The sequence below is a fragment of the Aquila chrysaetos genome, chromosome 21 (assembly GCF_900496995.4).
Source record: "Aquila chrysaetos chrysaetos chromosome 21, bAquChr1.4, whole genome shotgun sequence".
NCBI classification, from domain to species: Eukaryota; Metazoa; Chordata; class Aves; order Accipitriformes; family Accipitridae; genus Aquila; species Aquila chrysaetos.
In genome coordinates this window covers 15,318,840-15,345,774 of record NC_044024.1, presented here as the reverse complement: position 1 = coordinate 15,345,774, position 26,935 = coordinate 15,318,840, and the positions used below count along the sequence as shown (strand labels likewise).

Genomic DNA, 26,935 nt, shown 5'->3' with positions numbered 1-26,935 from the left:
GCTGAAGGTCTTTTTGTTTCTCTGATGTACAAAGACATTTTCTACAGATAAAACAGCAGATCACACAGTAGTATGAATCTCAGTAGGAAACTTGTACGCTTTATTTCAAATCTGTCAACATTTTTCATGTATCTCCAAAGAAACTATTCATTGCACTCTCCTCCCCACAAATTCTCCAAATTAAGTATGCTTAATACAGAAAATACATTCTAAAAGACTTAGAATGGAAAAAAATGCAAGTATTAATAAAGTCAGTAAAACATGTTAAGTTTTTCATGCATCTCACTACATCTTCTTTCACTTTGCATAAAATAGAGTGCTAAGTTTAAGGACATAATTCCAATGGAGGTACGTAAACATTTGCATATTGGTTTGCATTCTGTATGCAACTCATACACCTGTAAATGGGCCAGGGAGGCCTCTACCCTCAGTACATAGATTCATAGTTTGCAGCAGCATAAAACATATTAATCAGGTACTACAGACATCATACTGCAATCTAGAAGCCACAGAACTAGCCATGAGGAAACACACATTTCTGTCATCCAGGCAGTAACTATAAAAGATGAAATTATCATTCAGCAGTAGGGAAATTCATGATCACAGAACTTAGGACTTTACAGGAGTAAGACCTACACTTGAACTCATTGCCAGAAGGATTAAAGCTGTCACCTCTACTATATTCAGAACAAAATGCAAGAAAGCCAGTGAAAAACCAAAAACTTAAACTCCAAATTCTACCCTTTTTAGGTCCAGCTATAATTTTCATGCATCCCAGTCAGCCATACAAAAAGAACCCACAACAATCCCAGGAATGAGAATTTTTCTTTGAATATTCATCAGATGTTTGTCACCATAGCAAGCGTCTGTGCTTTCCCTTTAAAGGAACATCTTTTTACTTACAGATTGTCCTGGTTTCAGCTGGGATAGAGTTACTTTTCTTTCTAGTAGCTGGTATAGTGTTATGTTTTGGGTTTAGTATGAGAATAGTGTTGATAACACACTGATGTTTTTAGTTGTTGATAAGTAGTGTTTAGACTAAGTCAAGGATTTTTCAGCTTCTCATGCCCAGCCAGCAAGAAGGCTGGAGGGGCACAAGAAGTTGGGAGGGGACACAGCCAGGACAGCTGACCCAAACTGGCCAACAGCGCATTCCATACCATGTGACATCATGTCCAGTATATAAACTGGGGGGAGTTGGCTGGGGATGGGGGCGGATCACTGCTCGGGAACTAACTGGGCATCAGTTGGCAAGTGGTGAGCAATTGCACTGTGCCATCACTTGTTTTGTATATTCTAATTATTTTATTATTGTTGTTGTATTATTATTACTATCATCATTATTTTCTTCCCTTCTGTCCTATTAAACTGTCTTTATCTCAACCCATGGGTTTTACTTTTTTTTCCCTGATTCTCTCCCCCGTCCCACTGCATGGTGAGGGAGCGAGCAAGCAGCTGCATGGTGCTTAGTTCCTGGCTGGGGTTAAACCTTGACACAGAAACATCTTCAAAATGAAGTGGAGTTTCCAGATACAAGAAACTTGCAATATAGTGCTGCTACTGTGTTTTGTGACTTGCAGAGTCACTAGTTTTCTGTACCTCAATTTTCCCATGTGTAAAATGAAACCAATAAAAGATATTCTGCTCAGATAGCAGAAGTCTTATTTTGCAAATAACATGTAATTTAGAACTCTCAAATTCAGAATTCTAAACACAGCTTGAGCTCTTGGACAAGGAGTGCAATCTAAATAAAAGAGCAGTAGAATATTCTCATTTTTAGCAATGACCAGTCAACCCACAAATATGACAGTTTCCATGCAAGTTTTGTTTAGAAAATAAGAGTAAAAATCCCCCTTCAGGTATGGCAGCATTATTAAAGACTAGCAGCAGTTTATTGGGGAATCATGCACAATACAAATGTAGTTATATCAACTGTTTTAATTTATTAAACAAATCCTCAAGATTTGTAGTGAATTAACCATAATATTTCTTTATTTTTTGGCTATTTTAACATAAGAATTTTTAAAGTATTTTAGTAACATGTTTCTCTGATTATCTGTTCTTACTGCCCTATCCATTAGCTTATGCATCTGTCAAGAGGGGTGTGCACTGGTCTGTATTCGTATTTTACAAACTGAAGTGTACTGTGACAGCTGAAACTTGGTGGGAACTGGGAGATTCTCCCTCTCACACAGGCAAGACGCTGTTGATCCCCAGAATCTTGCTTATGTACAAGGCAGGAGCTTCCAGCTCTGAGTGAGATCAGACCTCAGTGGGAGCTGGCAGCAACTGCTTCTCACAGATGCCTCTTCTCAAGATGCCACAGCTCCCGGCTATAAACTCTTGGCCCTCTGCCGGCTCTGCTCTCTGCCACTCACAAGGCTTACACATCATCTTTCATACCTGTGTGGTAGGTTGTTAATCCCTGCTTTAGTGCTTTGCAGTGTAAGTTATATTTCAAACTTAATTTCCTTGTGACAAAGCAAATATGATTAAGAGTCTGAAGATAAGAAGAAATCTCTGGTGCGCTTGCTCTTTTACTCTAGGATTTAGAGTAAAAACCATCACAGCTCCCTCTCCTGCAACCTTCTCTTCTTTTTCAATATAATACCTTTAATTTAGTGACGAACCATCCAGAAGAAGACACTTCATTCTCTTCCTATTTCTAATCTGTCCCAGTAACCACAAGGCTTTTTTTTTTTTTTCCTTGAGGTACCTACAGCTCTATAGGCAACATACAAATAAATGATTTCTGGAACTCTGACAACCAGGAATTTTCAGCAAAGAGATCATGGATAAAGTACAAGTTGCCAACAGCTAAGCCATTTTTCTTTATTTGATCATCACTTTTAGCAGTAACTGCCAATTTGTTACTAAACAAATAAACTACCCATGCATTGAGTTCTGCAGTGACTGAAGTGATGTTCCTAATCCAGAAACAGGGAGTGCCTTGAACTGCAGTATTTTTTCCAGTTGAACCCCTTATTTACATACCTTTTTTTAATTATTGTTTTGCACTTTGCTTGACTTCAATTACGTAAGGAATAGCTCAGTGCAGTAGCTGGTCCATGAGTTGTTTAGCTTAATACATTGATTTGGGGTATTTCTATCTCTTTCACATATACACATATAATAAATGAGATGACTAGAGAATGATGATTGGGTGGGACAAAAATAGTTGGAAAAGGCTCAATCCTTTTTTTTTTCCCCCATAATTTGCACTTACTTTCAGAGAAAGCATAGTATATCCGTATCTTTAAAAAAAGCATCCATCATTGTTACACAGTTTAGTGGATTCATGATGTGAAATGCAACTAACCAGTTCACACTAAAGCTGACTCAGATGGCTTAGACATACTGAGCACAGTATTTTACAAACAGTTTTACAGACTGTGATACAAACACATGTAGATATACAAAAGATGTGCTTTTAAAACCTTCTGTTGGCAGCTTTCTTTTAATGGCCATCAGGTTTCTCCTCCTTTTCATTTTCAATAACAATCCTTTAACTATCCAAGGCCAGTTATGTTGTGCCAAATAGTTATCCAGATGAGTATGAAAGCAAAATGACAACTTTGCACAGAGAACATAACACAGAAGTTGCAATCACAAGGAATTAATAAGTATTTAAATTGCTGAAAATTACAGCTTCTAACTCAGCTTTAAGACAGATATTCACAAAATATATAGGCAATCTTAAGATTTGGTTTTTAATTTCTTTAGAAATTGGTCAAAATATTTCCAGATTTCTTCAGAGCTGTCATAGTCAGAAAGCTTAGCAGGACACAGACTGATCACTGGATAGAGTCTTCCACCTTCAGCTTACAGAACAAGTTCAGGTCAGGTTGCTAGAATCACATACTTGACTCAATTACAATTTGCAAAATGCATTTAAGAAAACCCAAACTTTACATACACTGTATTTTTCATGCTTGCTCTAATTCATGTTGGTGAATAATACATGTGAAAGGTAAGGAAAAGGCCCGTGATGGGAATGAAATAGCTAGGATTTCCTATAACAGTATAGATATTTATCAAGATGGATGTCTCTGTGACAAAAATTTAAAAGCTCACCTCAACAAGGTTTCAGTGAGAACAACAAGCTAAAGAACAAATCTTATTCTGAAGTCATGTTGACATCATTGACTCATAGTGCTGTGCAGAATAAGTACAACCTAAAGCCAAATATGTCCATGGTGTTAAAGAGGTGAAGAAATGGTGCATGTCAAAAGGCAAAGAGCAAAATAAAGTTAGAAAGAAATTGTGTTTAGAAGTGTCATATTGGGAGCTTAAAACAGAAAAAAAACCTTAAAAAACTTGACAGTTTCCTTTTAAGAAGTACCAAATCTTGTGGTAAAGTTAGATGGTTCTTGGAATGCAATCCATAATTTTTACTAACAGCCTTCTACAAAGAATCACAATAAACCTTTGTTGAAGTCTTCTAAGATATGTTCATAAGATGTACAGCAACTCTGAATTTGTCTAGATGATAATTCGTTGTACTGACTCAATTTCTAAATATACTATCAAAGAAGATTGTCTAAAAAGGTACAGAATTCTTATCTTTACAAATACATCTTGGCTGTAGCAGTCTAGTCTCTTAGCAGAGCATCTTTGAAAAAAAAAGGCAAAGGACATCATGGTTCCCACATTAAAACAATATAAACATCAACATTTTCAAAGCAGCAGCGGTATGATCACAGAACACAGTAGGTGGTTGTTAGATATAGTGTAACATTGTTTGAACAGGATCTTTCAGAGTCCCACTTTGCTCACTTACCTGGTTGTATAGGGCATTATCCACTCCTTGAAAGCAAGTTAGCTATATAAATGAGACAATCAAGCTCTGAAACCCTATTATTTTTTTCTGAATTTATAACCATACAAAGAAATCCATGTAAGTCTTGTTTCTTATTCTGAATGTTCTGAAAAACTATTACACTTTCTGGCTAGGATTAATGGACAAATTGGGACATTCTGATAGCAAATCAGAGATCCAGACAATGCTTTATAATGCACTAATAACTACCTCACAATAGAAAATAGAGATCAGATTAAACAGTTGTAATAATTGTCTTTCGACAGTGTCAAAAAGACAGCTATGAAAATGAACATTTGCACCCAAAAAGAGTGAATGTAAGGTTAAAAAAACGAACCAAAACTCAGTATCTGTAGATCTATTTAATACTTCTGGATAGATTTCCTGTGTGACCTTGGTTAGATGATTTTATCTTTTGCTGTTTCATTTCTCTATGTCAATTTTGGGCAGAAACTGTTGTCTTGGTGTGTGTCTGAAATTTTAAAAACTGATTAGAAGCTTTGTCACACATCCAATTGAAATTAATAGGAGTTTTCTGAGGGGAAAAAAAATCAGCTTGGAATATGCTTACAAAAACAAAAGTAGACAAGCCCGAGTTTTTCTGTATTTCAGACAACTGGATAACTGCATTAGCACAGTATGATGTGCAATCTAGTGTGACTACCTGGCTTACATCCAACCAATTCAGAGAGCAGACCAAGGAGCCTAGACGTATTTCTAGCCACCCACATAGTTCTGAAAATCTCCATATGCACTGCTATTGCAAAGGGGCTCTGCTATAATTTTGGATTTCTAGGCACCTCTAACAAAAATTACCCACACAGGTAAATAAACAGGTATCCTTTGCTCTATCTGAGCTACATCACACAGTTTTGTAAATATTTTCCAAAGTTATGGCTTTTATAATTACTAAATTCTTTCTCACTGAAACCAGGGTCTGTGCACTGTAATGAATTAATATAAGATCAAGTCATCTTGATAGATCATGTGACAGTAATCTGAATCTTCAGTGCATGAACAGAAGTAACACAGAAGTCTAGGAAGATGACACTAGGGTTGAACAGGTGCAATAAAAGTTATTTATTGAATAAGCAAACTTGTTCTTTTTTCCTCTAAGCTTTTTTCTTGAAGTTTATTTGTCAAATGCCAGCTTTTGGAACACCACACAGGAATAATGGAATGACTTGGAATTTTTTTAAAAGGTACGGATGGCCCTTTCCCAGAGCTACCATCACTGACACCTGGAAGTTTCTAAAACCTGCAAGGAGTTTAAGACCCTGTGTAATGACCTGAGACTTCTGCAATGACTTGATCTTGCAAACATTTCATCCTTAATAGTTACCACTAGCTTTCTTGGTCACTTGGCAATTCAGTGTGTGTGAAAGCATGGGGGGCTGTGGGGATGTGTGTGGGTGTTTCGAGGTGTTTCAAAGGAGATAAGCATGCCAGTGTTATTTTCAAATAGACTGCCAGGCAAATGTCTTCCCAGTAGAGTATCACAACTGAAATGGCTACTTCTGATCCCTGTACTTAAGCACACTCAAAATCCATATATTTATGACTTGCTGTTCATGAGGAAGGCCTACAGAATCACTGAAAAGTGAGATGCAGAGAAACTATCGGTCTCTCCCCAAATCCTCCTTTGGGCAGATGGAGTCTTAAAGTAAACAAACAACAGCTTCTCAGAGCTCTTGTGGTTAGGAGAGGTTGTGGACAAAGCTTAAAATGTAAAAGTAATGGCAAAATATTTTTAAAAAGTAAATGAAAATGATGAAACAAAGAAAAACCTATATAAAGTAGCTGCTGTCAGTTAAAATGGGAAAGAAATACTCTCCAACTATCCCAATATACAGTAATGGAAAAAGGAAACAGAAAGTAGAAGAAAAGAAGTATTTCTTAATACTCACTTACATGTGCTTAAATATATCATTACCATTCTTCTTATGTGAGCAATCATCTTTTCTGAGTATGCTCTGGAAGTTAGTAATACCTATTGCCAAAAAATGGATAACCAGAGCAGGAAAGCCAATAAGGAGCAGGATAGGTCACATGCTATAGAAGGTGACTGTAATGATGCTTCAATTATTAATAATTTAGCTTAGCATTCAGTTTTTAATATTTAATGAGGATTCATTTTCACATAATCCAAGAAGGATGGAAGATGCAAGGCAAGAAGATAAAATGCAAAAAGAAATAGAAGGGGGAAGAGACAGAAGATAACAATTATTTTTATTGTTCCAGGCTTATTTAGTTGCTAAACTCAATCTATTTTAGTTTTACTCTTCATTGATCACTTAGCTGAACTTGTAACTAAAAGAGAGAACACTTTAGGAAGACATGACATATCTAGAAACCACTTTTTGAGTTATACAGATTACACAAACCACTATCTTTTTCATATGTGCAGACACTTTTTTAATGTAAAATACCTTTCCAGCTTACATCTGTTTTTATGCATCTACATATATACATAGATAAAGACACAAGGGGCACATGCATCTCTTGTTAAAGGCAACTGGTCATACACGTATACACACTGTGCCAAAGTACAAGCCTAAATGTTTTGTTCTGTTGACTGAAATCAGACTCATTGCATGTAATAGCATATACCACCAAGTACAGCAGGGTGTCACATGGAAGTTAAGTGTCCCTTTGCCTGCAGCAGATCAATTCTCTTATGTTTCTCCAGGAAACATCCTTACACACAGCTTGTTCTTTCAGGAGTGTATGAGAACACTTGAGTAGGGACACTTTTGATAACTGCAGAAGAGAATGGTAACTAAAATTCATTAAGGAAGTCTGCACAGCTTGTGAAGGCCACAAACACAGTACCCCATTTTACCTCATTTACTGTGACATAGAAGAACCAAACAGTATCCAGTAGATCAAAATTCATACAGACTCTCTGCATGCCAAATAAATATGTCATTATGGATCAATCTGTTAAGTAATATACCACTGAGTTTTAATAACACTTTGCATAATTAAATCTAGACAGATAAAGTCTAGTCCTAGTGAATATAAGCTGTATTTCAGTGGTTCCTCTATGTAGATAATTTTGAAAATGCTAATATATAAAATTGTTTTGTAAGGCTAGCTCTCTATATGCTGTATATTTACCAGGAAGATCATGTTTTGATCTTGAGCTTCGGGTTCTTTCGACTTGATGCATCAGTAGAAATAAGTGGAACCACTTAAATAAGTGAATAAACTACATAGGATTCAGACGTTAGCATTCCTAACTCTAAGTGTTGTTTTCAGACACACAACCATGGTAAAGGTTGAAAAACTACTAGAGAGCAAGATATATTTTAATAAAGATGTTAAGACTCACTCAAATGAAGAACTGAAGAATCACCCTAGCCTAAAGAAAAAGAAATTTATATGATCCTACAACAGTGAAGTAAAAAATTTTCCCAATGATTTAAAAAAAAAAAAAAAAAAAGGCAAATGTAAGGGCTTGTTATTAACAAACTAAAGATTACTTATTAATAATTTACCTTGCAAAGAATGTTTTAAAACATATAGCTACATCATAAGTAGTACAATCAAAAAAGTATACTAATGAATCAATGGTTTGTTGTTCTTATAGATTGGAGTCCTGGTTTCAGCAGGGATAGAGTTAATTGTCTTTCTAGTAGCTGGTATGGTATTATGTCTTGGATTCAGTATGAGAAGAATGTTCATAACACACTGATGTTTTCAGTTGTTGCTAAGTAGTGTTTAGACTAAGTCAAGGATTTTTCATCTTCTCATGCCCAGCCAGCAAGAAAGCTGGAGGGGCACAAGAAGTTGGGAGGGGACACGGCCAGGACAGCTGACCCCAACTGGCCAAAGGGGTATTCCATACCAGGTGATGTCATGCCTAGTGTATAAACTGGGTGGAGTTGGCTTAGGGCGGGGGGGAGGGCTCGGAACTAACTGGGCACTGGTCAGTGGGTGGTGAGCAATTGCATTGTGCATCACTTGTTTTGGATATTCCTATCCTATTATTATTATTATTATTATTGTCACTTTATTATTATTATCACTATTAGTTTCTTCCTTTCTGTTCTATTAATCTGTTCTTATCTCAACCCACAAGTTTCACCTTTTTCCTCCCAACTCTCTCCCCTATCCCACTGGGTGGGAGGGAAGTGAGTGAGCAGCTGCATGGTGCTTAGCTGCTGGCTGGGGTTAAACCACAACAATTGGCTAAAAATTGTGGTGTTGCAGAATTACAGTTTGGAGTGGGGAAGCATCCTCTGTATGAAAACACACCAGTACTTGGCAGCTATTTGTTCATTCTCTTGCTCCTGAAGGTGCATAGGAAATTACTACCTGTCTGTGGTAACTGGCAATTACAAGCAAAAAGAAATTAACAAAAGTAAGCGTTACCTTACTAAAATGGAAGTAGGCATTTAACAAAACAAATAGAATATAACTACAGCATGCAAGTTACTAAGGATATTCAGTTTCTTTAAGCAAAACATACACATAGGTGACTGTTTCTGGTAGCTTGTGATGTATGGCACAACCATTTTAAACAGCAATAGAATATGTAATAGATGATACACAAGTAAATACTGTAGTGGCTTCACAGTCCTGCTCTCTCACATCAACATGATTCCATATCTCCTGAGATTAAAACCTGTTGTGGCTTTAGATTTTAAGTACTGGGCATAGAAATAATTTACATGTGGGAATCTAAAGCTGTAAAACTTTGTTACATTGCATTTGCCCTGTGCCATTTTCACAGGCACTAACAACACTGGAGGCTCTACTGTCTTCAATGCTGCCAAAATTGATATACCAGACTTCAAGTAGGTTTAAATATTTATATCTAGAACTGCTATTTTCAGGCTCTGCACAGATTTAAGTCCATTTAGTTTTAACTCTGGTAATTTCTGTGCACACTTTAAACTCAAGTATGCCAGATGTTTAAATGCCACGGAGGATTATTATTACTTATTTAGTTATATAGATCCATTCCTCATGCATGCAGATGCCTAACAAGCCAGTAGAGAAAAGACACCTTCCAGAGAGGGTAACACCTCCTTCTGATGAGACTTGTAGCGAGAGATTTGCCAATTCTGAGTTCTAGATATGACTGACTGATTCATTTCACAAACTTCTGTCTGCATTCTCAGCAGTAAACATATAAATTAAAAATGTTCAGACTTTCACAGGCTAAACTTATGTAACTGTGTTCTAAAATGTTGGCCTTCCTTCTAACTAATGTTTGCAAAAGGAATCAAAATATTTAAGGGAACTACACTGTAAAATGTTGATTGTTATATAAAGGTAAAAATACAGAACTAATAACAAAATCCACCAAACAAGGTGATTAAAAAAAATGATAGCAAAATACACTATTCATACAGCATTGAAAAGGGAACATGCACAGATTAATCACGAAGTTTAAATTTGAGTATAGACATGAACTTATTCCAATAAAATATCAAATTTAATAAACTTAGGTTTATTAGGAAATGATAGGATAATGTAATAAAAAGAAAAATATAAGAAATTAAATAAAGGAAGCAGAGGTACTGAACTTACTACTACTGTGGCAGTTGAGTTTACTTTTTATAGAAACTGCATGTCACAGGGCACTACAAGCATTAGGGTTCTGGACACCCTCAAATTAGTACCAAAGCTTGAATTCTGTATTAGAAAAGAACACTTTGACCAGCCTGTTCCAGATTTATAATTTCTGCCACACAGCCCTGTCTTCCTCTTCCTTTACAAATAAATGTACTCCTAATCTTGCATACTGTTACTTCTGTCGGTAATATCTGACTAGCAACTAGACAAAAAAGTTGGCAGTCCATTGGAATGACACTATACAAGCATATATTAAGCATAGAATATTTGTACCAGACAAGTCAATCTAAAAGACTATCCTCTGCTTTTAGGACTTTCTCCAAATCCATGAACTGGAACCACAATACGTATTTGTAAAGAAATGATGTCTCAGAGTAATGCATTTCTGATCAACAGAATACTGATCCATAGCACCAAGTGACACAAATTAGCCCCAGAAGGAAACTGTTTTTCCAGATATGAATTTCAAGTCACAAGATCAATGCTGTATTAAAATGGAAGAAAGTAACTTGGTAAGACTTTCCTTTGCTAAGCAATCATATAAATCAGATCTGTTTGAGAAAGCCCCTTAGATGAGCAGTAAAGCAATATGCTCTTAGAAAAGGAACTAGAATTTGCTACTAACCTCTGACACAAAGAGCCTAGGTACAACAAAGAGCCCACACTTTTTGCTGTTGTGAAGTTGGACTGTTACTTTTTCAAAAGGGTAACTAGAAAATGAAGACCTATTAAAAATGCCCAAAGTGTGTGCGCGCGTATGTGTGAATAGACGTTAAACTACATATTGCTTATGGGACATCATCAGTTTGGTACTCTCAGATACAGTACATACAGGCTGCATTTATATTGGTGTTTTAGTTCAGATCAGGAACTTCTGAAGCAAATGATTGTAAGATGCAAAACAGACCCCAAGGGATGAGATCAGAGCTAGTCTGATCCCCTGAAATACAAATCCTGGGAATACCAGGTTCTCAGCACCAGCTCTGCACCCTGGTAAATTCTAGTGTAGACACAGACACAAAGAATCAGTCTAACGAATTAAGAAAACCAGGAAGAAAATATGTGGAAAAATAGTGTTCTAGAGTTTTGTTAACAGCACTTCAAATCTGCAACTGATAGCAAATAGACAACAGCTACAACTGTGCAGATATGAAAATCAAGAACAATCTTTTCACTAAAATGACAGACTTAAGAGCAGTACAATTCATAATTATTTCATTATTTGTTGCTTACTGTCATTTCTAAGTCATATTTTTATATGGCAAAACTTATCTGCCTGCATGATGAACCTTCTTTTATGTTCAGTTAGGCTGCAATAAGTCTCCAAGACAAGTGTTCCAGGACACTGGTGATAACCTCATTAACTCCAACAAAAATGGTTTTTATTTATTCTAAAAATCATTAAAAACATGCTCCAAACAGAAGACTGCAAAAAATTCTCATATTATCAACTTTTCATTAGACACCACCATACAGAGACAATAATAATCCCATCAGCCTTTTTATTATGTGAAAATTCTCAAATAACCTGTAGGACTGGGCAGCAGATATCATGTTGCCTTTTAACTTAAGCTCTACTGTCAATAAAACACTAACTGCAAAAGATTCCCAACTCCTCTTTATCTAAAACATCTGCTCCTATTTTGCTGTCAGCTCTCTCAGAAGGCTTCTTCCACCTGTAACAAAACTATGGGCTAGGACTAGCTTTTCTCTTTTTTCCTCATCATTAAATCCCTATTGCTCCCTATTCCAAAGAAGAACTGGTATGAAGACAAAACATGTATCTAATGATCATACAGTTTAGTCCTCCCATAAAAGTTAATTATGTGGCTTTTCAGACCATCAGATTAAATTCTTTTTGCTTAATCTTAGCATGCTTGAGAAGCAGGACTTTTATTTACTCCACAGGTATTTGTACTTAGGGACTAAAGAAACAATGCATGAGGTGCAGAAGAACTGGTGATACTAGCAGTAAAGCAGGACTAGGATGGGAGCTGGGAGTATGAAACAGAGTTAGATCTAAATGAAGCATGTAGTCCCATGAAGCTCTATACAGAAAACAGTAGTCCTTTGTTACCCAAATAAGCACAAGTGTGTCATAGTCTATTGCACTGCACAGTGTCAGTGTCCTCCTTCCCTTTAATGCAAAGGAATTAAATTATCTACATGAGATACTTCCAAGTTGATTTTTCAAGTAAACAATAGCTTGTACTACTAACATAATTTGTTGTCCATGTTCTAATCATTACTATTTCTGACCTAGTATGGAAACAATGTTGTCTCCGAGAAACAGTACAAGTGGTTAAAAGAAGGACGACCAAGTAGAGTTTGAAAATGTGTTCGCATCACCCAGCAGACACATCCTGTAGTTACAAGTTACTTGCTCTGAAGTCTACAGCTGTTCAGTGGGTCATGGTGCCACCTAGGGGAATGCTGGAAAAGACTAAGAAACATAGGTACTGAGCAGACAGCAACATTAAACGAACATAACTCTTAAAATTTGGTCCAGCTCACCTAACTATAAGAAATGAAGAATGCATATTAAACTTCGAAGAGAAAAAAAAAATCTTTTATTTTAGAGCTCAGCTGTATGTTGAGCTCTGTTTTTGTAATAGGATACAAGGTATTTACAGAGTTTACTTACAATGAAGGAGATATAAGCCTTCAATTCAAAACTACTTTGATAATTAAGATATGTTCAGATTTTGGACAAAATCAGCCTATATTTTATTTTAATTTCTGCTTGCTGATGTATTAGAAATTAGGTTCATTTGACATCTTGATTAATGATTAAAATCAAACATAGAGTACTCCAGTGTATATTTAGACTAACACTGTAGAAATAACTGATACTATACTGCTTTATCTTTGAAAGTATGCCTAAGAAAAGGTAACACTTCATCTAAGTAGACATGCTTGATGAAAATACACTGTATTTGCTAATGGGGACAACAGGGAAGTGGAAATCAAGACACCTGACAGAAGTCCAATATGTATGAAAAATTTCTGAAAACAAAAGAAAAAGCAGAGAAAGTATGACATGGTGTACTTTAAAATATGACCTAAAGATTCAATACATTCATATAAGAAAAAACATATATAAAACCAACACCCACAGACAAACAGTTATTACTGCAGTAAAACCCACAAAACTCACTAAAGTAATATACACACATGTGCTTATTAGAAAGAGAAAGTCAGAAGTTAACTATCTATTTTTTAAATCTTATGTAGAATGCTAAAAACAGTTTTAACCATTGCACGGCAAACTAATCAATTCTAGATTTGAGTTTTATAGATTTTTCTAATCATCATGATCATAAACATGCACATCAAGTCTATACAGGCATCTATATGCACATCTGTTTTATAAGTTTCCATTTTATCTCAAGTATTTTTGGACAGAAGAACAGAAAAACAACCTGTATCAGCTAGAAGCAACATCTTTCCTAAATGCTTTAATAACATCCTTCCCAGTAATAACATCCTTCCCAGTAATGTAACAAACCATTTATTGGTGCCTTCTCTAACACGGCTTATATTGACACCAATATTCCAAACCAAAACAAAACCAACCAAACAAAACCCACCCAAACAAAAAAAAACCCTCCCACAAAAAACCCCAACCAAAAAAGCCAAGACGAAACAGAACTGGATTGACCCCTGATGTGGAGGCACTTCTCTCAGGGATGACAGTGTTTGCTAGTTAGTTTGCTAGTTTGAATTCAGAGAGGAAAACTGCATTTTCCATTTTTATTAGTGTTTTATCCATAGCCAAAAAGTAATGGTTTAATTACAAAAGAACATACAGGACTAGTTTGAAAATGCATTTGCTTCTGCACATAAATTCTTTTTCTTGTAGTTCTTGCCAGGAATATCTTTTGTGATTAATTCAAAATGGTGAGGCAATTCATTTTCTCCTCTTTCTTTAAGTGTCTCCTGATGAGACAGAATCAAAAGGTACTTAGTCAAACACAGTAGAAATTGTTGAAGAATTCCTAAGCATCGTAAGTGTCATATAAGGTAGATGTTACTAAGGAAACAAAGGAAGTCATTCATATTTTAGCTGCCACAGATAGTGTGAACTTTCCATCTATTAGAAATAGCTCTAAATGATCTTTCAAAACTTCCAGTAACACCCTGCATCTGAAAACAGATTAAAACCTGAAATAATTATAAAGCTGGATGAACAGCAGTAGTCAGATGAAGTAAAGATACCTATCCCCCCCTTATAGCAGGAGCGCAAATTCATTTAAAAAAAAAGTTTTCAGCATTTTACAGGGCATAAACCCTGGTCGTGGACCCATGGCCATAAAAAAGCGTTGATCAGTCTTATCTTTAAAAATGTTTTATGCAGCCACATACTGCATTCAGAGTTGCCTGTGGATTGGACATAATAATCAGCAGGGGAAGGAGAGCTCATTACTACAAGCTCTCCTTCCCCTGCAGATTACCTCAGCATGAAGCCACGTATCTCAATCAAAAAAAAGATTGTTACAGAGAGCTACACAAGATGTTTCTAAATCAGCTAGCTTGGTGTTCAGCCTGTAGTTACAACCTTCTTTTAACCTTCAGAAAAGCAGAAGGACCAGGATGGTCTCTGAATATTAGCCATCTTAAAGTTTAGAAATAAATCACTGAACAGATAAAACTCACCAGCAGACCTGTCCTGTCTCATGCTCGTACAACTGACGCCCAGTTCACATACGTGGAAAATTCAGCAGCAAGACCTAATGTAAAAGGGACAAGGCAGGACACTGCCTATGTTGGGGGGAATGGGGGTTTAGGGGTGTCTAGCACATTGTATAGTACTGAGAGGAACCTTTCATACAAAAAAAAGTGCACAGAATGGTACCTTATATACACATTTAGCTGCTTTAAATAACACAGAAAAATAAGCATAGCTGCAGGAAGCAAAGACATTTGCCTATCAGTAGTCTTTGGACCCCACTTACATAAAAGCTCCAAATCATAACATCAGTGTTTGGAAAACTTTTTAATCAGAATGTAATATTCTGGAGAGAAATAACAATGTTTGCCTCCTTGCCCCAGACAAGTAAGAAAATCAGGCACTTGTGGCAACTTTGAGGACTAAGGGTGTCAAAGTCAGAGACTAGAATGCAACATGAATATCACCAAAATAATGTTCTAAGTACGCAGAGAGTCACCTAGGTATTATGTATGTCTTACTTTTTCCTGAGATAAACTATCATCCACTCGAAAAGCCCAGTAATTTACAGTGAAATTATCTGAAAACACTCATCTAGGATGGAAGCTTAGGAGTTCAACTCTCATGTTAATAAGATCCCTGTTGCTACTTTGCATCACATCTAGTCTGTCTCAGTACATGTGAACTGCTGGCTCTTTCTTCCACTGCATACCCTGCAAAGCTATATAAGCAATGTGGACAGCTTCAGGTGCATCCTCAGTAGGAACTTGACCAAACACATGTCACTTTGTCAGAAATTCATCTATATATACTCCAGAAAAGTTAATGTCTCCCATAGCCAAAGGAAGATCTGAAAAGAGTTTTTGAAGTTTCCACCTAGGCTGCAACTATGTGACTAGAAGCTGTTTTAAATGTTAATTTGTCTGATCCCAGAAAACAGATCCTTCTTAAATCTCTCACAAATTCATCTTTGTCCCACTTATGTTTCCATAACCCAAAGCACTTTCTAAGAAGATATGCATGCAGGCATTTTCTGAAGCCATTTATTCTGTCCATATTCAAGTGTTTGAAGTTAGAAGGCACTCAACTACTTTAACAGAAGAAAGCAAACAGAAAGGAACACCTCACACAGTCAAAGCACATTAGATTTATTTTTAATTTCTGGCAACATGCCAGAAAGTTTCCTTGCACTCTTTATCCAGTAAGTGCATTTGTTCTGTACAAAAGAAATAATGCTTTTTAATTTGATTTATGGAGCTAATTCTAAATCAAGAAAGCAAGGCTTTCTTGCATCACAGCAACACACTTGATTTTCAAATGATGCTACCGCCATTAATATTGATAAACAAAGGACAAAGTTTTCCAGTGAATTTTTTTCTGTACAGAAACCATGATAGAGACAAGAAGTTACATTCATTAAAGCAGAAAAAACTTCTAGTATATTAGCTACTACATACCACTATACAGTTACTACAACATACCAATACAAAAGGTAGTATGTTTGACAGCAAGCAAATATTGGAGGCTAATGGTCACACTCTACCTTATGCTTTCATGTTGGGTATTTAAAAAAAAAAAAAAAAAAAAGCACAGTGTGTATGTTCTTATATAAGATCTGTCATATACACACGATCTGTTAGAAGAACATACTGAGACCTGGATAAGAGAAAATTTAGTATGTATGCATTTTATTCTTGAATAGCACTCTGAAATACAACTGCATTTTTACCACCAAGCTATCCACACTGAGAAACCTAATAAAAATATTTCTCAGACATGGAAAACTCTGCTATAAGTAACTAACAAACTATAACTACCGATTATTTATAATGTCAACACTTTTGACGAGGATAGCAATGTCAGTGATGTGTTACAAACCAGAAATGTACTCTGCTCACAGGGGAGTGGGGGGTACATGAGGTGTAAAAAAAAGAAGAGGGAACCACAGATTCACATTTTCGGAGAATTGTTCAGAAAACACAGCGTTGCAACAAATTTGGAAATAAGAGAATCATCTAAAGAAACTGGAGGTAGGTTTACTAAAACACTTCAGATAGACATAATTTCTCACAATATATACAAAGAAATATAGAACAGCATGGTAAAATGTAAGTATTTTAGTTCATCCAACTAAAGAAGTTCTTTATTTGGGTATAAGAATAATATGAAGCTGGTTTTCCAGCATGTACTGAGGCTTCATAAACTACAACATTAGAATGAGAGACAGATTAAAATTAAGGGAAAGGGGGCAAAATGTAGAAGGTTAGTAGGAGTCCTTAAGATGGAATTGCTGCCAAAAGAATACAGAGTCATAGCATCACACTTTACATTGTTTGATGTTCTAAAATGCAGGAAAATTCAATGGATGTTCACATGCGAACATATCCCACCTTCTCGTGAATGTCGACTATTAAATACTGACCACTCAATACAAATAATTGTGTTGTATTGTATTTCACGGGTTATTAACAGATGAAATTTCAGTTTTGACCTCCAATATCCTGGAACATACTACACCATATCTTTACCCACTTCTGAAATGAACTGTATCTGATCAAGTACCTTGACCTGATTCTGACCCAAGATATCCCAGCACCTATTGCTGTGTACTGAATCATGTAAAATCAGCTACTAAGCGAATTTGACAAGAAACACAGCAATGCTTGCCTATCTAGATGAGATCAGGCCTGAGTCCTTATAAATTATGTACTAGGCATCATTTTAGCTCCGCAGAAAGCAGTAACACGTTCTGTAATCGGAATTATGCAGCCTTTATTCTATCAAAATTAAAATTAGAGACACCCTAAGGAAAGCTAATTTAGAGACACTGAAACGAAGTATAGACCAAACTTGTAGAATTTCCTGTTGTTAAGATTATCATTATGTGAGGTACTGTGCCAAGATCAGATAATTTGGGATTGGTGTTAGCAAGTGAAAGCCACAGTGACCAAAAGACAATTACGTGCATCTAAGACGTCAAGCATAAGCTGATCATCTGCTAAGATCGAAATGAATTTTCTTTTTCATATTCACTGCTGTACACTTCAAATCATTATCTCATATCCTGAGGAAACCTACTAAAGTCAGTTTACCACTCATCACACAAAAGGCTGAACACATACACAAAATTTGATAATTTCAGGGCCTTAGTTAGGTGCTGCTATAAACTGTTTTTAAGTCTTCCAGTGAATGTCAGGATATATTAGACAAGGTTTCTACAAACCAAGTAAGCTAGTTTTCTGGCAGGAGATTTTTTAACATAATGTTTATTCCCCTTTGGTAGTAGCACACAAGTCTTGTGCTATTTACGTTTTATTTAGAACTGTTAGACTTGAGATTTTAAGTACCTTGGAGATTTTTGCTTACATCAGGAAAAAAGTATATTTTATTTATGTGATGAAACACATGATACAAAGCCTGCTGTAAATTACATGAGCGTAAAATAAAGCTAACACCTACTTACACAACATGAAAAAAATGTGGCCTGTATTTTCTCCAAAATAAGTAACCCTCACATAAACTGTAATTATGCAGTGGAAAAATACCAAAAGCAAATACCAAAAAAAAAGCATGAAAGCTCATTACATACTTGCAACTCTAAACAGATTCAACAGGTTCTTCAATGAACCATGCACATCTAGTAAGATGGAAATAGCTTAAAGGCAAAGAACATTTAAAAGAATAAGCCTGTAAAAACTACAATGACCTTAAATTCATGTCATCTACTAATTTCTCTTGTTACTATGGCATTGTATAAAGGACTAGAATGACTCCATCTGGGACATTTTGATCAAGATATTGGAAATATCCAGGAGAAAAAAAGGATAATGACAACAGCAGGAATTTCAGAAAAAGGTACTAAGGAAAAAATAGGTCTCAACAGTTAAAGTCTATCAGCCGTAAAATATTTTAGAATACACAACATTCACTGAAGGTATACTTGAAGTTTACACCAAAAACGGCTATCATAAAAGCTATCTGAAGTGCTTATCATCAGAAAACCATCATCTAACCATACTGTCCAGTGCAGTTACAGAATACTAAGGTTACAGGCAAAGTTTTACCGATAAATACCTGTTATTCACAAAGTCATAGACCTGGACAAAAAAAAGAATAATCTCTTTAATCTTACCTTTTGCTATATGAAGTTCCTCTGCTTTTCTTCAGTAAAGGAACAGCCCATCTCTCTTTCGGTGGAATTCTGGTAGATCACTTTTCTCTTTCCACCTCTGAGTTCCTGCAATTGTTAAAATAATTTTGAGATTTCTCATGGTTGAAAAACGTGGTTCAACAGAGCATAGGAGAAATTCTAAGTCACTGAAACCAGTATTCAAAATCAGGATTTGATGTTGCTGATTGCTCTCTTTCCCCTTTGTAAATATTACTAATTTTTTCTTTTCCAACTCTCCCAGTTTTCCTCCTTTGTTCTCTTGCCTGTCTCTCCTTACTTCTACTGCAAACTCATTCCTTTTTGTGAATGTTCTCTCCTCCTTTCTCTCCTCCCTTCTTTCTTTCTCTAAGATGCTGCATGCATGGAAAAACTCCCCTAATACTTCTCATATTTATAACCCTCAACTGATAGATGTGGCTCTACAGGAAGGATGACTCTCCTGTGATTTCTATTTGGATACAGATGCATTTGCATTTTTTATCTTCTATACCTGCAGAAATTCAGGCAGGATCTCAACTGTTGAACTTGCTGCATCAGTAGCTGTTTTACCAGCCCCTCGCTATTCAGCATTAGGGTCTGCCTTAATAAGGTCACTTTATTTGTCTATGTTGGAAATTAATTCCGTTAAAACATGTGTTCACTAACATAAAATATATATTGGTTATGCTGTTAAAACTGAACAAATACGGTGGGACCATACATCTGTTTTAACCCCCTTTTCCAAACTGTCCTTTACTGCGAGGTCTCAGTTTTTATCTTTACACTAGGCCTTCGCATATTGCTCCCTGTTGCCAGGGACGGCCTACCAGGGAGCACAACGAGACTAGCACAGATAAAACCTCTGTTGTCAAACAGTGTTGTTCAAAATATTTGTATTAGAAAGGCAAGACATTGACATAAGACGTACATTTCAAGTGGCAAGAGTATACAAATGAGATTCTCCTCAACAAGTAGGGTTGAATGAAAACGCTTTGGGCAATCCTGTCCAAAATGAGCTATTGGGCAAGGAAAGCTGGCACGTAAGACGCCATCGAGTTTTTAGGTGCTAAACGGCTTTTAGTTACTTCTAGAAGTGCAAGGCCCTCTGCACGCCCCTCCAGCTGCGGGCCCAAGCGCCGTGCTGCAGCGGGGAAGGCCGCTGCTTCCAAGTTTCTGCTGCCATTTTACTGCCGGGGGGGTGATGGCGAGCACCGGCGGCGAGTTCGTCACCAGAGCCGAGGCCCGCTGGCAGTCCCAGCAGCGGCCGCTCCAGCCGCCTCCTCCCCTCAGCAACCGCCGAAACACACCCCGGGCACCGCGCTCCCCCGGAAAGCCTTCGCCAGGCCTTCACCGCCAGCCTCACTTCCCAGCGGGAAGCGGGGTGCGTGACAGCCGCCCTTTTCGAGGGATAGCCAAAAAAAATTAAAAAAAAAAAAAAAAGAGAGAGAGAAAATACGCGCCGCCGGGTGCCGGCCTCGCTCCCTCGGCAGCGGAGCCGGGCGCGGAACGGGGCCGCCGGCTGCCGCCAGGCGCGCGCCGCTCCCCTCACAACCTCCCGGGCGGGAACCCGCCGCCGCCGCCGCCGCCACCCCCAGCAGCAGCAGCAGCAGCAGCAGCAGCAAAGGCCGCTCCCCGCCGCCGCCCCGCCGCCCACCTTCCCCCCCCGCGGCACCGAGCGGGGCGGCAGCACGGGCCGCCGGCCCCGCGCGAGCGGAGGGAAGGGCGCGGAGCTAGCGGCAGCCAGGTAAGAGGCGGCCGCGGGGCCTCCGTGCCTGTGAGGAGCCGGCGGCGGAGCGCCCACCCGGGGGAGGGAGCGGGACGCGGGCCCTGCCGGCGGCGGTGGCCGCGGAGGATTGCCTCCCTCCGCGGCCGGCCCCAGGCTACCCGCTGAGGAACGGGCTTTTAAACCCCTTCCGGCCCGGGAGCAGCCGGCTCCCGAGCGCGGCCTGCGGCGCCGGGCCGGGCCGGGCCGGGCCGGGCCGGGCCGCGGTGCCCCGCTCAGCACTCCCGCCCGCGGAGGCAATGCCTGCGGTCGCGGGGTGCCAGCCCGCCGGTGCAGCGGGCCCCCCCCCCCCCGAGGCCGGGGTGGTTTCTGGCGGCGCTGAGGGGGCCGTTCCGGGCAGCGCCAGCCCAGGGCGGCCTGTGCCCGGAGCGTGGCGGGCGGGCGGCGTTCGCAAACGGGGGCCCCGCGGAGTGGAAAATCCGCCCGTCCCCCCCCCCCCCGGGAAGCAGCGCGCAGGTCGGTTTAGCGCAGCATCCTGAGCTTGGGGCAGTTGCTCAGGCAGATCTGGTCGTGTGTCATGGTCACAGACACGTTTCTAAAGACTAATCTCGGTGTCCGTTTGTTCATAGGAAATAAACGGGTTCTGATGCAAGGAAAACGATGAAATTTGGTTGCCTTTCCTTCCGACAGCCCTATGCGGGATTAGTTTTAAACAAGGTCAAAACAGTAGAGACTCGTTGGCGTCCTTTGCTAGCAGACTACAAGAACTGCACCCTTGCTATTCATATAGCTGTTAAGGACTGGCAAGATGAAACATGGAGAGCAATTCTTTCGAATAGGTTTGGTATGACACCAAAACAAGTGCAAGATTTGTTGGATAAAGGGGAAAAATTTGGCAGAGGAGTTATTGCAGGTAAGCAACCTTGGATTATATTTTCCAAGCAAACTTTTGGTTCGTTAACATTTACTCAAATACACATCTGCTTTACACAGTTAGGCTCATTATAACATTGCTTTAACGCTTACTTTGAAGGAGTGGTGCCTCAGTTGTCACTGGGGGGCTATTTTGATTCCTTATCACTATAAGCAGAGGTCTGTGAGGGAAGTTGTGAACAAAATTTATTCTTTTTCATTGTGTTGGAAATGTGAAGTATCTTTGACCTTCAGTGTAAAGAATTTTATTCGGGCCTCAGTTTTTAAAATACACTCACTCTACTAAAAACTTTAGGCTACAACTCTAAAGTCTGTACAAGAAATAAAATTGGTTTGTGCTAACTCGTCATGTAGTAAGATAGTATAACGTGGGTTGCATATTAATTTTGTTTCACAATAATAAATGTCAATTCCACACTTTGCATTTTGAGCTTAGGAACTCTTGCTGAAACCGTTTTACAGTACTCATAGTCAAGTGGAGTCATGATGTTGCAGTGCTTTGCATGTCACATTAGAGTATTACATAAATAAATCCTATTTCAGTTCTACCAATGCTCTATTGCTCTTGTTACTTGGGCAGTGAAGAAGTTTGTTTCTGTAACACAGAGTTAGGATGGAGTGGTGATTCTTTGCTTATACTGTGCTGAAACACATTGTATGTTGCTGCACTGTATACTTAAAAAGTTTTAATCCAGCACTCACTTTGCAATCTTTTCTTGTAGGTATATTTTGTTACACCATCTATCTTGCATTCTCATTTGAGTGTTTTTAGCTATTCCTGCTCAACAAATTACTTCTATCACATATACCGAAAAATTGTTCCAGTTCTCCAGTGCTGAAAATTGTTAGGTACTAAGTAATATGCAGATTTGCAACCTTGACATAAATTGCATGCTAAATTGTGGAATAGGTATCAAAGCTTCTTTCATCTTTACTTTAACATTTTTCATCATTAAGCAATGTAGAAGTTCCCTTTTATGACACTAAAAGGGTTCCAGAGAGCAGGACTTTCCATACAGTTTAATGATTTAAAAATGTTAATAGAATAGTGTCCTGATAGAAACAGAGGGAGTTTTATTTTTAATGAAGCTGTTTCAAGGCCAAACGTAGCTCAGGAGTTTTGGTAGCAGCTGTATCTCCTTAGATGCAGGCTTCTTTTAACAGAATTGTGTATCACTGAGTTGTGAATATTGTAACTGCATGCTTCACCTGTTCTTCACCAACTTAAGTTCAGTCATGTAGGCCATCTTCTGCAGTAAACGACACTGGTTTGAGGTGCGCGTGCTTCGTACTGTGTTCTTCTGGTAACAAATTAGCTGTTTTGTATGGGACATTTACTTTTGGAGTAAGTAACTTTGCTAGGAGATCAAACAGCCAACTAATTTTATATTTTAAAATACAGGATTAATTGACATTGGAGAGACATCACTATATCCAGAAAACTTGCCTCCTGAAAAGATTCTGGAGCTGGAAAACAAAGCTGTCCTCAGTAATCTAGAACAGAAATACTTGACTGTTGTTTCAAATCCAAGATGGCTCCTGGAACCGATTCCTGCCAGAGGGAGAAGAGGTGTGTGGCAGGTGGACATCCCTGAAGAACTGATCCCTCCAGAAGCGTAGGTGCTGCCCCTATCATTTTTCCTGCCTAAATGCACACTTGTAATTCACAAGTCAGCATCTTGAACACCAGCAAGTTGTTTAGGATTCCCTTCCAAAACTAATGGTTTGTAATAGCAAATACATTTGAAGAACTGCTCTTTTGAGGCAAAATAAACAAGATGTAATTTTTATGACCATTACTGGAAATTATTAATGGTTTACTACATTTGTCCTATATAAAAACTTCAAGTAAATATGATGTTTTTAAAGACATGGTTGATGTATTCTGTGCCAATTTAAAACATGAGTAAATACAACCCTATTATATGATGCATGCATCTCCGATTATATGAGGAAGAAAGAGTTTTGTAGGACCCTTCAGAAAAATGGTGCTTGAAAGCAGGCTGCCATCATTAATATGACATGTGTCTCACAGCCCACTCCTCACCTTACATTTGTGGGATCACTGAGAAAGAAGTCATCTAAGGCAGCCAGTCCTAGGGGCTTCTCAGGTAGAGGTTTGCTGGATGAGGTTTCTGCGCATGGTGTCTGTCATGCTGTGAATGTAAAACTTTGAGAAATGACCAGATTTTCCTCATTCACATTAGGTACATTAGATGTGCATATGATCGGGGAGCAGTCTGCAGTATACAGCTCTGTGATGTGACAGCCTTTGTAGAAAGGCCTCTGCTAGAAAAAAAGTGCTTTTACAAAATTAAATGAAGCAAGTATTATAATACTTCTTTCTCTCATTTAAGATGAAAAGTATTGGTAAGCATTGAAGAATCTAATACTGAATTGAAGACAAGCAACAAATAGAAGTTACTAATTTTGGCACTTTAGAGTTTTTCGAAATTCACACCCTGCATTACAATGAAAATCCTTTTGACTTTCTGGAGCAAGGCCCAAGGCCAGGCATTGCTACAAAACAGGACAGGACAACTGGCAGAGGCTTTTTATTCAGATAGTTTACTGGAACACTTAAGAGACTCTATTCCCGTGGACTACACAACTTCTGGAAGAGCTGCAGAAGGCACCTAGCGTGCCCTGGGTTAGGGTCCAAGGCCTGCAGGTCCACTGTTTGGACCACAAGTGCAAGTCAGGCAGCGGTGGTCTGGTGGAGTTTGGCCCTGAGGTGGCCTTGGCATAGACAGAGCAGCGGCTGCTGCCAGCCCAGCTGGAGAGGTGAGAGGTGCCAGCCCTGGTGGAAAGGGACTGTTGGGCACGGCTGGCACGGCACAACCCCATGAAGCGGCAGCAGAAGCGGCAGCCGGGCCGGGGCTGCTGTGCTGCGGGAAAAGGGAGGGGGCCAGAGGGTTGAGCTTCTCCCTGCCTACCGCTGCCGCAGGGTCTGCATGTGTCAGAGCAGCGCTTCGTGCAGATGTAGAGGCACGTCGCTTGGCAGGTGCGGTCTTCCTGGGTGCAGAGGTGTGCACATTCTCCCTTGGACCTGCTGTGAACGGACCGCTTTCCTCCTCGAAAGTGGTCTCCCACGCAAGCTCAGTGTCTGGTTTTCTCTTCTGGTGGCGTGCATGCAAATCCATGTCTGGTGAAAATCCTGCTGGTGTTTGATTTCTTGGACCAAAGCTTCGCTTATACTTCATGAGCGGATACGGAAAACGTCTTCTAAAATTTGGGTTGTAGTAGAAGTGAAACTAAAATATGCAAAGGAAAAGAGTTAGTTGCCACCACCTTGAGACTGGAAACCACAAAGATAGGAGAACTAAGAATTTTAACTGCAAAAGAGAAATGTGGATGTTAAAAAGGACTATTGGGGGTGTTCTAAACCTGAAGTTTAGGCTGAATAGAATGGTGCAAAACAGTCCTGTTAAGTAGGAACCAGCCTTGTGGTTTTGCCGCTTGGTAGCAGAGAAGCATAGGATTATCAAAAGCATACAAACTGATTTAGAAACCCAAATACCATTACTTTTGAGCAACTTTAGCGTGGAATGAACATGTAGATAACTATACGATGCTGGCACGTACCTTCTCAGCCTTCAGCAAGTGCCACAAGAAAACTGCACATCTGGTCCAGCAAGACAGGCAGCAAATAACAAAAAGAAAAAACAATCCTGATACGATGAGAATATCTCTTCATTTTGTGTGCCCAAAGTAATTGGAAATAACCAACATATATTTTATCAGTGTTTCTACTACTCAAATGCTACCTCAAAAACTCTTGAACATGAGCCAGGAAACAAATGACAATCAGAACACGTACTACCATCCTCATCTCATATGTAGTAAAGGCTTATTTAATTGGAACAGAAATCTGTCCCACTAGAATATTCTGAGAGTTAGTTTGCATGTAGAGGATCCAACATACCTCCCTAGCTGTTTCTTCTGCTAGCAAGTCATTGCTTGAGCCTGATTTTGGAAAATGCCACAGCCTTCTGCTGAAGCCATACAGGTGGAGTTGACGACTGAAGCTTTTCATGGTCTCACTTTCAAAAATTCTCAGATGTCCTCTCCTTGCTAGTACTTCCTCTTTGAACAATTCTTCATGAATCACTACACACTTTCCATTGTCACCCCACCAAATGGACTCAAACTGACCGCTTTCAATAACATCCCAGAGCTTCTTCATAAAGCTGAAGCATGGAGAGGCATTGCCTTTGCTAGAGCTCTCAGGTGAATTCAGATGCTCTCTTTTTGACCAGGGTTGCCTAGTCGAAATTTGTAAAGACCTTTCTTCTGTTGGAGGTCCAAAGGCAGTGTCACTAGCTTCGTCACACGCTGGACGGAGAGAATTCAAGCCTGACAAATCGAATCTCTTGGCCAAAACAGAATCACATGAAGTTTCCGATGAGGAAAGCCCCATTTTAAATTCTTTTTTCTCAGTTTGAGTAAATTTTTCAGCTGAACCCTAGCAGCTAGACTGTCCTGCCAGCCAGCCAGCTGAAGAGTGACCAACTGAATGAGACTCCCAAGGGAAGAACCTCAAGCTTCAGTCACATCACAGAGCAGCATCCGTTACCTAGCAACATGAAACAGCAGCAGCAAGTGCTAAATAGCACTTGTTGCTTTTCATTTACAGATTTTTTTTTTATTTTTTTTTACTCAAGAGCCAAAAAGTAAATACAACTGCAACAAAATTTTAAGCATAGGATAGGACAGTGCTGTATTGGGTTTCAGCCATTAGCTGGTCCACAGGGAGGAAGAGGGAGGTCTACATTGTTAGGAATGAAAGCACCATATCTCTGAAGTTTTTCAGGTGCACACCTTTCACACATGCAGAAGTGTCCATACACTCTTTGCTCTTACTGCCATAGTAACACTAAGGAAACATGATCCATGGTATTTAAGCTACCTAAACTGTGGGTTCACTTAAACACAAAGAGCAGCTGCAAGGATGTGGGAGTATCTGACACGTGTTGTTATAAGCTACTAGAGTATAGGTTTCAAGACAAAATTTCTCTAAAGCTTCTTCTGGAAGTCCAAGACAGTATGCCCAAG

At 38.9% G+C, this 26,935-nt stretch overlaps 2 protein-coding genes and 1 long non-coding RNA gene across 3 annotated transcripts; 1 reads left to right on the top strand and 2 right to left on the bottom strand.

Annotated features, from left to right (window-relative positions):
- Positions 1–7,031: 7,031 nt before the first annotated feature.
- Positions 7,032–20,527, bottom strand: LOC115333547. Its single transcript, XR_003920839.1, has 3 exons — positions 20,153–20,527; positions 19,207–19,311; positions 7,032–7,579 (listed from the first exon to the last, which is right to left on the bottom strand). It is a non-coding gene; the product is annotated as an uncharacterized LOC115333547 (long non-coding RNA).
- Positions 20,528–20,805: 278 nt separating this feature from the next.
- On the top strand, positions 20,806–23,674 carry LOC115333546 (protein EOLA1-like). Its single transcript, XM_029996614.2, has 3 exons — positions 20,806–20,968; positions 21,577–21,860; positions 23,283–23,674. Exons 2-3 carry the CDS (start codon positions 21,608–21,610, stop codon positions 23,498–23,500), a joined length of 471 nt encoding a protein of 156 aa, XP_029852474.1. The 5' UTR covers positions 20,806–20,968; positions 21,577–21,607; the 3' UTR covers positions 23,501–23,674.
- Positions 23,675–24,429: 755 nt separating this feature from the next.
- On the bottom strand, positions 24,430–26,855 carry LOC115333543 (heat shock transcription factor, Y-linked-like). Its single transcript, XM_029996611.2, has 2 exons — positions 25,806–26,855; positions 24,430–25,134 (listed from the first exon to the last, which is right to left on the bottom strand). The coding sequence occupies exons 1-2, from the start codon at positions 26,298–26,300 to the stop codon at positions 24,532–24,534; spliced, it is 1,098 nt and encodes a 365-aa protein (XP_029852471.1). The 5' UTR covers positions 26,301–26,855; the 3' UTR covers positions 24,430–24,531.
- Between the last annotated feature and the right edge of the window lie 80 nt (positions 26,856–26,935).